Here is a 12,252-nt window from a genome sequence, read left to right on the forward strand (position 1 = left end):
TCACCAGTATCTACAGCAAACAGTACAGCATGGGATAGACACAAGACCAGAGACAGAGTGGCAGAAACAGACCCACACAAACGTGACAAGAGGATTTTTTGACCAAGGTTACAAAAGTGATTCAGTGGAGGAGGAAGAGCCTTTTTTTATAAAATGGTGCTGGGACAAGTAGATATGAATAACAAACAATTATCCATCAGAACGTCACACCTCATACAAAAATGAACTGAAGTAGATCAGATATGGAACTATGTATAAAATCTAAAAGTATAAACGTGAAAAGCAAGGAGAAAATCTTTGAGACCTAAGAGTTAGGTGACAAGTTCTTAGACATGACACCAAAGGCAGTCTCCATAAAGGAAAACAGCTGGTATGTCTCGTTCATAAAAATTAAAAACGTTTGTTCTGTGTATGACCAGGTCAAGAGAATGAGAACAACAAGCCACCAACTGGGAGAAAATATCTTCAAATTACATATACAACAGATAATTCATATCCAGAACATATTAAAAGTTCTATCAATAATAAGCAACCCAAACTAATAGACGGGCCAAAAGCTTACACAGACAACTCACAAGGAAATATGGGCAAATGACAAGTACAGAAAAAGATGGTTAGCAACACTAGTCATTAGGGAAACGCATGTTAAAACCACACAAGCCACACACTACTGTGTTCTGTTAAAATGGCTTAAGAACACTCACACTATCATATACTGGTGAGGATGCAGGCAAACAGAATTACTCATACATCAGTGGGAATACAAAAATGGTAAGGTTATTATGGAAACTGAGTTTTTAAAGAAGATACATTCTTACCATATGACCAAACACTAACACTCTTAGGCATTTGTATGAAAAAGACAAAAACAATTTATCACAAAAATCTCAACATTAATGTCACAGCTTAACCTATGATCAAAAATCATGTGAAACAGCATAATGCCCTTGCATATACGATACACTGAACTGTTCTACATCATGAAATGGAATACTCAGCAACAGAAGTAATAGACTATCAATATATGCAACAACCTGGCTGGGTCTTAAGGGTTATGTTTGAAATAAAAAAACATAAAAATCTCACAAGTTTATATACTAAATGACTCCGTTTATATAAAATTCTTGATGTGAGAAGAAACATAGAGACAGGGAGTAGGTAAGTGGTCACCGAGAGTTAGGGACAGGAAGGGCAGATGTAACAGGAGCCACGTGAGGGATTTGCTTTGAGGACAACATCTCTTTATCTTGATTGCAATGATGGGCATATATTTACCCAGATGGTAAAATGTCATAGAAATATACATGAAAACATAAGCAGAATGACACCTGCCATTGTAGTGAAATCTGAGGAAGGCCTGTAGTCTGGCCTATGGTGTTGTTCCAAACAATTTCCTTGTTCGGATAATGCGCTGTGATCACGTTGGGGGAGCTGCCTCATGGGGTTTCTGAAACTTCTTGTGAGTTTATGTCAACATTTCAAAAGGTTTTTTTTTTTTAAGTTCAGCAAATCTTAAATAATATAAACTAAAAAATTTAAAGACCCTACGCAGACACATCATAATCAAACTGCTGATTTTCAGAGGTAAGGAAAACAAATTTAAAAAGGAATGAGAAATTATTTCCAGCCTCCATTTATGCCAGACACCATACTAGGTGCTTTTACCTGTGTTTGTTACCTTCACAATTCCCATTATTTTAGGTAACATTCTCTCCTCTTTGAAGACGAGAGCACTGACCCAAAAGTGTGCAAAACTGCTAAGAGTTGGTAAAGAATTTAAGCCCAGGTCTACTCTACTGAACTCGTTATTTTGTATACATATGTAAACCTTTTCAACACAGCTTCCTAACTAATCAAGAACATAGTATACATACCAAGTGTTAAGTATATACCCCTAACTGTTTCAGTACAAACTCAGAGGACTATAGTGTGCTACTCCTTTCTACCCTATACCATGTCAATGATTAAAAAGAAATTATCATGTTAAAGCTAATCTGCATCTGTTAAGATACATCAGACAACAAACAACAGTAAATGACTGGCTAATTGAGGCAAAATGATTTATTGAAGGGTTAGTGAGGATGCTTAATCAATTAAAGTAACAGCTAAAACAGCCAAGCCCTTTAAAAAAGAGGAGCTGAAAGGGCCAGTAGTGGTGGCTCAGTAGAGGCTGGCCTGCTTCACTTTCACTCTTCTGGGGCCTGAAACGTCTGTTTACTTGCAGGAGGATGTCTTACTGCGAGAACGCTTTTGGTCTGGCAGGTAAACGTTCTCATCCTGATGGTCTCCTCCCAGTTCTCGGGCTCTCTTCTTGTGCTTGCTGATCATCTGAGCAAAGGCCCGGTTGAAAACGTGGCAGCTGAAGCGCTCACGGGCCGCATTTTCCACGTGTGCCTGCAGGACCTCCAAGCTGCGGAAAACCTGGTAGCAGCCCAGGCACCTGAAGCCGCTATCCAGGGTCCCCAGCCCCTGAGGTGTCTTGGCCCTGGAGCCCTCCTCTTGGGCTGGAGGCTCCCCTGCTCCACCAGCCAGCACCCTCCCATGCAGGGCATTGTTATCCGAGCTGCACTCCATGTCAGTGAGGCGTTTCGGTGGAGACACATAAGAGGGTCTTCTCAGAAAAGTATTCTGGCTTTTTGGTGTTAAAAAGGCCCCAGATGTTTTTTGGGCCACTTGAGAAAAAACACACTGCACCAGTTTGGTCTTTTTAGAGGTGGGCTCTAACACTTCCACCCCACCCCACCAGACAGTCACATCTCTTTTCAGAAAGACACGCCTGTAATAAATTTCCCTGATGGGTGCTGTGTCCGTGTGTTGTGGGAACAGAGAGGACCCACCCTGCTGACTCACAGGGACTGGAGAGGAGGTAGAGGAGGAGGAGGTGGAGGAGGAGGAGGTGGAGGAGGAGGAGGAGGGAGAGGTGGAGGAGGATGGAGAGGAGGAGGAAGCTTCCCGCTCCTCCCAGACCTGAGGCGGAGTCATCTCAAGGGCCCCAACACGAGGAACATCTTCAGGTAACTTGGTGATTTCTGGGAAAAGAAGTTTCAAACAAGAAAACTAGAGTAAGTGTGTGAAGTCTGTAGGAGTTGCAATGGTCATGACAATATTCCTATGTATGCACATGGCCCCCAAGTACACATGTATGTGAAGTCAAAGAATGCCGTGTGTGGTATACTTTATCTGAAGTATGTTTGAGGTGTGATTCTGTGGGAATGAGGGTGTGGAGGTCTATGTATGTTCTGGGACATAGCTGGTGAGTGTTTCTCACATAGGTAAGGGGGTGGTGAATGATGGTGTACATGTGTGTGTGGTGAGACAATACACATGAACAGGGATGGTACACGTTCTTATTGTGAAACAGTTAAGATGGAGTGTGTTGGAGGAAGTGTGCCTGGGCTCCCCAGAAGCGCAGCTCCCTGAGGGGCTGAAGGCTTTGAGCTAAAGGTTTTATGGGCGAGGTGGTATGTGGAAAAGAAAGACTGCACATGAAAGTGCATTCCCATCAGGGCATTAGGAGTTTTTGAGCGTGTATGCTCGCTCTGAGGGAGCTAAAACAAGCTACCTGTGTGAAAGGGTGTACATTATTATGGGTCAGTCTGTAGACAGCAGAGTCTGAGAATGACTGCGTGAGGAGGGAAGGCGCAAGTGTGTATCTGTGTAACACTTGCAGAGAATGGGAAAGACTCATCTGGAATGAAGGCTTGTGCATATTAGAAAGTGAAAAGGAATAATGCATCTGTACCTAGTATGGAGGAATATAGGGTATGTGTGTGTGTGTGTATGTGTGTGTGTGAGAGTTTGTGCTGATTTTAGGGAAGAGGTGGTAACTGAATTCCCACATTGTTATCAGCACAGCCCACTGCCTCACAGCTGTCCCAGCGTGCACATGGGGAACTGTCCTATCCTTGAAAGCACACCCCCTATTTGTCCCTCCACAGAGGCCTCAGTCTTACTTCCTCTGCCCTGAAGTCCTTTTCTCTTTTTGAAGGGAACGTAGGGACTGGGCTGAGCAGCTCAGCTACTCATCCTGTCCAACCTTTGTGAGCTTCCTTATCATCCTCATCAGCAACACGAAGCTTTCCTCTACATTTCCAGTAAATAGATTATGCCTTTAAATTCACAAACTTAAGTAAATAAGTAGGTAAATCATTATTCCTGACAAAATAACAAACACACTCAGCCCCTCCCCTGTTTAAGAACTTCAGTTACACCTGCAGCACAATGTTTACTTCTCAAAATACATCCACTTTCTTCTTTAGGTGGTTAGGGAGTGTCTGGTGGGTAACGTTGCTGTGGGGAAGGGAAAACTTAGTGTGTGTTGTTTTTTGAGAGAGCTCGTGTGCGTACCAAGTTTGGCAAGTATAGTTTGATGTGTATGTGCCTGTCATGTTTCCTCAACAAGTTTAGGTTGTGAGTCTAGAGGTGAGATGACCCGGAAATGTGAAGGTGGTGTGGTGTGCTGGGTGACATGAAGCATAATTTTGTATTTATGGAGGCAGTGTATCTTGTATGTATTTCTGAATAGCCTGTGCTTCATGTGCTGTGCAAGTTTCAGTAGTTACATAATATCTATTTGGTTTATAGGAAAGACTGAGGATTTGAGTTACTTTCTGAGATGTGTTGAGACCACAAAAGTGTAACAGAGAGGCCACATGAAGGCTAGATAGAAGGGAGATCACCAGATGGATGGTGGAATTTGAGGATTATGTGAAGGGACTAAGAGCCTGGGAACAGAGAGGAGTTTTAGTGGCAGTTACACATTTGTGATGGTTTCATGCCCTATTAGTGTGAAATACACAGTGCTACAAGAGTGGGATTATCTGCGGGGTCAAAGACCATGGTACTGAAGGAATGAGGTCAGAGCAAATTAGAGGAATGTATGTGCAGAAAAGTGAGGGTGTGATGGTATAACATGTGGATATCAGCTTAGGTGTGTGCATATGAGTGTGAGCAGCTGTGGGTGTGATGGAGTATCGTGCCTGTGTGCTTATGAGGACAGGAGGTGGGTGGAGGCAAGAACTGAGGGGCCACATTCAAATCTGCAGCCACTCTTTATGCATGAGAGGACGCACATGAAGGAGCTTTGCTCTCCTCTGTAAGACAGGAGGAAACTATGGGTTCCTGCGTGGGTGCTTCATTCTGGACCTTCCTGGCTCCCTCCAGCTGATTGTGAGAGATTTGTGACACTGTGACCAGTGGAGCACATCTGCTCAGGTTCAGTCTGAGTTAGTCTGCCCATTTCTCTGTCACTCTGTCAGCTTTGCTACCTTTTCCAATACGGCCCTGTCTGATACCCTTGCACTTTTGGGGACTTGTCCTTGTTGAGATTTCCCTTGAATCTCAAGCTTGTGCCTTATGTACACGCACTGACTCTCACCGAGAGCAGAAAGAAACATTGTCATCTTTCTGTGTTCTCTCATGTCTGGACAGGGGTTTGTATCAGCTTCTCTCTCCAGTCGACCAGGGAATCTCAGGCTGAGATCTCTGGGCCATTCTCACACGTCCCTTTCCCGCCTCCAGGTAAAACACCTTTACTTACCGCTATTCTCGTAGTCAGAGAGAGAGGAGGAGTAATCTGAGGTAGAGGAATTTTCTAATTCCTTCTGGGGAAGATTACCAGGCTCTCCAATATGCTTTTGTTTCTTGAAGATCTCTGTTAAATTGAACGAAAAGTAAAGGAATATAGTCACTCTTGTTTTTTTTTGCTTTTCCAAGTTTTTTTTCCTTAGGTTTACCCGACTACATATGTCATTGGGTTAAACACATTATGTTTTCATTGTCACAGTCTGAATAAGGTCCACCGCCCATATTCTATTCCCCAGAACCTATGAATGTTAACCTTATGAGGCCATTGGGACTCTGCAGATGTGATTAAATTAAGGAAGTATTTGAAATGAATGCCTTTCGATGGCATGGAAACAGAGCCCTAGGCTCCCAAGTTGCAGAGGAGGAGACTGCGACTGGGCCCAAAGTATACCTTTCTCTCTGGCTGAGCAGAGACACTGACCTAGATTTCTACAGGTCTGATGGGCCTAGACTTTAGCAGCTCTTCCCTTTTACTCACCAGCAGAAGAGGCTGAGTCAAGAGAGGAGCCAGACGTGTAGTATTTGGATCCACAGGGTCCATCATTTTTCTCGGGACCCACAGTTTCATCTTCCAAATACCAAGGCGGTGTACCTGATGCCTGGAGCTTTGAGAATCCTGGAAAATGGAGCAAAGTAGCAGAGCAGCTGGTTCCATTCTGTGCCCTCCTACTCTTCCTCCTAATGTACTGTCCCCACTTTCCCTCCCTCATGGAAATACTGATTTTGCCCTAAACATTTACCTTTGGCTTGGACAGAGAATGGGCCTATTACAGCTTTCTGGGTTACTCTCCGGACCCTGTAGTCCAGGATCCTCACACTCACTCACCTTGCTTAAGACTTTTGGTACCAGTTTCTTTCCTCTACCATTTTTGTGTGTGTGGGTGTGCCCTTTGCATTCCCCCTCCTAGATTTACAACCTCACATGAAACAATTGAATTTTTATCTTTCCAGAATTTATTTTATATTATTAGTCACTGTCTTTGTTTTGCTGACCAAGCTCACTTTTCCTCAGTGAATTAAAATGACCTTCATCTCCGATGAATGTCAGGTGTGTGCATCGTGTGCACATTGCAGCAGAATGGTGTGATGAATGTCATGTGTGTTGTGTGCATAAATTCTTAACCTGATGGTTTAAACTAGGTTAGAGTTTAATGTGTGACTGATCTGGTGTTTGCACAGTTGAATTTGGAGTGAGTCCTGTGTGCGTGAGAAGGGTATGTGTGCTTTGTGTCTGTGTTTTAGGTCAGCATGTATCTATGTGTACAGACTGCGTGTCCTACGATTATGGATTTGTGCGTGCATGTTTCACATGTTGTTAGGTGGCTTAGATGTGCAACAGAATTACTGGAAGTATTCTCTTTGAGACTAGTGGAATTAATGTATATGTGAAATCTGAAGTAGTGAAAGAACAGAAGGATATGAGAATCAATGGCTGTAAGAGAAAGAATATGAGTTTTCAGAATACAGAACTGTTTGATTCCAATGTAAATGAGGGCGCAGGAAAGAGTGTGCAAGAATATATGTAGAGCAACATGTGATTGCATTACAAAGTAAAATCTTGAAAGATTGAGGTCTAAAGAGTTGAGATAGAATACGGACACGAAAGCTTAGCACTTTAACTCAGAGGCGTTCACCAAACAGACGTATGTCCATATGGCAAAAACATGTAATAGAATTTTCAGAATATCTCCTTTTAGAGTAACCCTAGACTGAAATGTAACCCAAATGCTCATAAAAGTATAATCAATAAAGACACTATATGCCAAGAATGAATGAACTACAGTCACATATAACATGGATGATGATTACAAACACAGGTACAGAGAGTGAAAAGAAGTAGATGTAAAGCATGTGTTGTGCACTCCTATTTTCATAACATTAAAATATAGGGACAACTAATGCAGCACTTTGGTAATCAGAGGAATTATCATTCTTTGGTTGGGACAAAAACAGATTAGAGAACTTAGATGCATGTGAAAGATGACAAGGAAGTGAATGATGAAGATAGGGGGTGCTGATGGGTCTGTATAGGGTTGAACTTGAGAACATCAGCTATGAGAAGGTACCTCTGTGCTGGGGTCTTGGACCAGGTGTGTCTATACTCAGGTCAGGACCTGAGGATCCTACAACGTTGGGCCTGCTTTAGGCTATTAGTGCTGTCACACCTTTTTGGTAAAATAACCTGTCCTTGCCCAGTTCATACCGACATGTTCTTCCATGTTTCTCTGATACACCTCATCCCCTTAGGCCCTCTTCCCCCATTTCCTCAAATAACTCACTGCTCTCCCCTTGTCTCCATGGGCTCGCTCCAATCCTTCTAAGTATTTTCCCTTGGAATTTACTACTTCTGCTGGGGGTTACATTAATGAAGATGGAGAAGCATCTTTTTGTACTGTGCAGCCTGGTGCTGACTGATGAGCAGAATCACACAGTTCATCTCTGGGCTCTGCCTAGATCCCCACTGTCCTTTGTATCCCACTCGATAGTCCCTTCTTACCAGCACCAGCGGGCTTGTTCTCACAAGGGACACAGGAGAGGAACTCTGAAGCAGCAGCAGCAGCGTCTGTTGCTTTCGGACCTGGTACATATTAAGAAAGGCATTACGTTAGAAATTACTGTCTTCCCCTTTGCTTATTTATGCTATACATGTGTGTATGTGCGAATTGGTGTGAAATTGTTTTACATGCTTCATAGTTTACACAAAATATATCTCTGAACATGCACTATTTGTACTGAAGTTGAAGACAGACTCACTTTCCAAGCCTCCCCTCAAGGCCCCACTGGGGTGTGCTGAAACACAAATGTCATGTTCCCTTCATCTTCATGAGCCCCCACTGGGATGCTCGGTCCTGGTCCTGGTCTGTCCCCTCCCACTGCTGAGCACTGGTTCTTCCTCATAGGACCTGTTTACTTTTTAAACCTCACAGTCACAACTATTTCAGTTTCCCATTTTTTCTAGAAAGAACCGAACTTTCTCAATTCAACCATTGTGGTTAAATGGTATTGCATGTACATATGTGTGCAAGTGCGTGTGTGTGTCCTGCTGGTTTCTTCCTTACATTTCATAAAGGAGCCTCACATTTACATCTCTATGCTCTGAGACAATGAAAGAAAGGTCTTCATGTTGGAGACAATCTAAGAAATCAAGTCATTTTGTACCTGACTTCACACTCTCATCCCCGCACCTCCAACTTTAGGTTCCCAAACTTTTTTCCTAATTACTTACCTCTATGAGCCACACATTCTTCATAAACTGGAAAAAGTATTATTGGAAAATGTATAACAATACCCACTTACTTAACAAATTCCCTCAGTTTTGTAAAAAAAGAAATAAAGGGAAATACATTATATAAGAAAAGTTATAGTAATCAATCACTACATCTGTGATACAGTAACCCAGAGCGGCACCATGTCGGGAACACAGGTCCTACGCTACAGAGACAAGGACCTAGTCACAGGAACCTGCTCTTGACCCTCAGATGATCTATTCCCTAAGAAAGACCAGCGCACCCACACTTCTCCCTCCAGCCTTACTGCCCTTTCTCTCCCATAAGTAGGAATCCTTGCTCTTTTTCTTTAGAAGAGTTTTTAGATCCCCAATGCTCAGAGAATATCACAGACACACCTCCTGACATCCTGGCAGCTTTGAGGGAACGTGTGGTTTCAAGATGTTTCCTTTTCCGTTTACGCTTCATGGCTCAGCACTTCGAAGAAGTGTGCCTTCCTCCCTGGAACTCTGCTGCCAGAGGTTCAAGTGATGGCAGCAAAGAAACAGGTCAGTATGTCTAACAACAAGCAACTGGAAAGGCTCTCTCCGCACTCACTATCCAAGAACAACAAGCAACTAGAGAGGCTCTCTCCGCACTCAGTCACTCACTGGCCTGGCCGGTGCTTAAGTACACCAGGAGGGCCATTATGATGTGAGACAGGGTTCCAGAGCATTCTGACACGGGCATCAGAGCAAACCACTGATGGGGGGGGGGGGGCCTTTTACCCAACACAAACTCTTATCAACTTGAATTTTTATCTTACACTTCATATCAAAACGTGGGAACCAATGATGTAGATTAAACAAAAGATCATTACTTCATGTATCTAGGGTAACCACATCGCTAAATTTCCCCAAGGGTGAGAATAAGGCATCACCTGAACCAGACTTAGAACCTTCTTGCCCCATATAACATGGTAACTGTCATATCTTAGCAGTACCATATAACATGTACACATAAAAGTTATATGTGGGGTATATGTGTATAGTGGGTTTGCGAACACCTTGTGATTCCACACAGCTCCAGCATTTATTGAATTTTCCCCACTATAGGGAACAGACTCATGTATTTCAACAACCCACTGTCTCTTTTGAAACTCTTTTCCCCATCACTTCCCCAGAGCCTTCAGGGAAATAGGAAGCCCCTGGCTTTACATCCATGGCCCTCATCATGAATCCTGTGCTTGTCAAGCATGAAGGCTTCATTCGCCAGCTTCTGTTCTAGGCCCCAGTCTCCTGGAAACCCATGGGATCTGCACAGGGTTTGAACTCTTAGTTAGCTCCATTCTACTTCCAACTTCCCACTGACTGTCTGCTCCCTGAGGGGCAATATGTATTTCCTTCAAACTGAGCAGTTGCTCTAGAGCCAGGCAGTGATCCAGCCAGCTTCAGCCTTCTTTACCTCAAGCAGGTCCTGCCTCACGCTGTTCCACACACATGGGCTTGGACTCTTGCAGCCACTAAACGGTAGGCACATTTCCCAAGACAGTCTCAGCCTTGTCAGCTATTGGATAAACCCAAACCAAAAATTAGATACTATCTTACACATACCATATTGGTAAAAATTAGATCAACCTGTACAAATAATTGTAAGGATATGGATTTGAAAAGGAACCTTCATGATATAAAATGAAGTATCCACCTATGAAGCTGTGTTGGAGAGCAATTAGTCAATATTTAATGAAATTAAATATACATAGAACCTATGAGCCTATAATCTCATTCTATAACATGATCTTTACAAGGGTGATATTCACAGCATTATTTATAATGGAATGGAAGTGGCATTTTAGTTTCTAACTCAGAAAGAATGGATAAGCAACATATGGTTGATAAATACAACAGAATACATTTCCAAGAATAAAAGCCACGCCCATTATACTATATGCCTACAGGGCAGGGCATCAAGAAGGAATTGGAGATCAGGAACAAAAAGAAAATATAAATCAATGAAATAACCATAAGCTAGTGACTAAGGAGCATTCTTAAGTTAGTAGTCAATAATTAACTAAAGACAGAAAAAATCTTTCTCAAAAATAAAATGGTTCAGATTAGGTCTAGAACTAAGAGAAAGAATTATTCTAAACATGCCCTATAGTATGAGCTTCCTATTGCTGTTATAGCAGATTACCACTGTGTAAGGAGCTTAAAATACAAATTTCTCATCTTGCAGTTCTGGAGATCATAATTCCATTATGGGTCTTACTGCCTAAAATCAAGATGTTAGCAGAACTGGTCCCACCTGGAGGCTGTAGGGGTGACTGTGTTCCCTTTTCCAGATTCTAGAGGCTGCCTACATTGCTGGCGCACCTTCATTTCCTTCATCTTTAGAATACATCACTACAACATCCACTTCCACTGTCACATGGCCACTCTCTCTCTCTCCCCCCTACCTCCTCCCATAAGGACTCTTATGATTACATCATCCCCACACAGGCAATCCAGGATAATCTGCCCTTTTCAAAACCTTGAAATAAATCCCACTTAAAAAGCCTCTTTTGACACTTGCACTAACATATTCATAGGTTCCAGGGATGAGGAGGTTGACTTCTTTTCCAAGGGGGTGAGTGGAGAGAGATTTTTTTCTCATCTCCCACACCAAGACAAGCACAGAGTGTCAGAGTAAATTCACCAGCAGTAAAATACAGTAGGCTGAGTGAGAATGGAAATCCCTAATTAAACAAGAGCAATAGGAAAAAAAGAGAGCATAGCAACTAGGTAAACATATTCAGGAAAACAAAGGTGAATGAAATAAAGAAAAAAGAAACCTGTTTGAAAAATGTAACCCAAGGAATAGACAAAGAAGTACATTAGCATTCTTCATGCCATAGAACTGGCAACTGGCTTCAGTACAACGAGGGCGTAAAGACAAGATGACAAGCCAAAGTAAAGAAATAAAAATGGAAAGCGGGGGAGGAGGGGAATACAAAGCTAAACAAGGTCAAAACAGGATGAACAAACAACTTAGGACCAGAAAGAAACAGAATAACAGAATACATCTTTCAACTGAAAAACTGACAGACATATCTACTTGAGAGCAGTTATAAAGGGAAGGACAAATACACAATGAGAAGACAGATAAAAAAAGAAAGGTGAAATGATGTAATGTAACAATAAAAAGGTCAACCAATAAACCAGACAATTATTCAAGATATACCACAGTAAAACACCCCTTGCAATGAAGACCTGAAACCACAAATTCCTAAATTGCAGTTATTTTTTTTTCCTTAAAGGATAAAACAAACAAAATTCTTCAGGTATCCTAAGAGGAAAAGCAAGTCATGGCAAGTGCTAAACATCAAGCTGGCTTTACTCTTCCATAAAGCAACATACATTGCTTGAAAATAGTAGAGAAATAGGGGAGTATCTGCAGATGCTGAGAAAAAGAAGGTGTAATA

At 42.3% G+C, this 12,252-nt stretch overlaps 1 protein-coding gene across 1 annotated transcript; it reads right to left on the minus strand.

Moving 5' to 3' along the window:
* Positions 1 to 2,054: 2,054 nt before the first annotated feature.
* On the minus strand, positions 2,055 to 9,713 carry LOC140846135 (uncharacterized). Its single transcript, XM_073221614.1, has 5 exons — positions 9,212 to 9,713; positions 8,084 to 8,164; positions 6,065 to 6,202; positions 5,540 to 5,653; positions 2,055 to 3,029 (listed from the first exon to the last, which is right to left on the minus strand). Exons 1-5 carry the CDS (start codon positions 9,279 to 9,281, stop codon positions 2,215 to 2,217), a joined length of 1,218 nt encoding a protein of 405 aa, XP_073077715.1. The 5' UTR covers positions 9,282 to 9,713; the 3' UTR covers positions 2,055 to 2,214.
* Positions 9,714 to 12,252: the final 2,539 nt, after the last annotated feature.

The sequence above is a fragment of the Manis javanica genome, chromosome 14 (assembly GCF_040802235.1).
Source record: "Manis javanica isolate MJ-LG chromosome 14, MJ_LKY, whole genome shotgun sequence".
Classification (NCBI taxonomy): Eukaryota; Metazoa; Chordata; class Mammalia; order Pholidota; family Manidae; genus Manis; species Manis javanica.

Excerpts from the sequence above, each read along its gene's own strand:
- LOC140846135 (XM_073221614.1), bottom strand. The coding sequence starts at position 9,281 with ATGAAGCGTAAACGGAAAAGGAAACATCTTGAAACCACACGTTCCCTC. Across the intron at positions 5,654-6,064 it reads TGACTCAGCCTCTTCTGCTG|AGATCTTCAAGAAACAAAAG; the intron begins GTGAGTAAAAGG and ends TCAATTTAACAG. Across the intron at positions 3,030-5,539 it reads CTCTGACTACGAGAATAGCG|AAATCACCAAGTTACCTGAA; the intron begins GTAAGTAAAGGT and ends TTCTTTTCCCAG.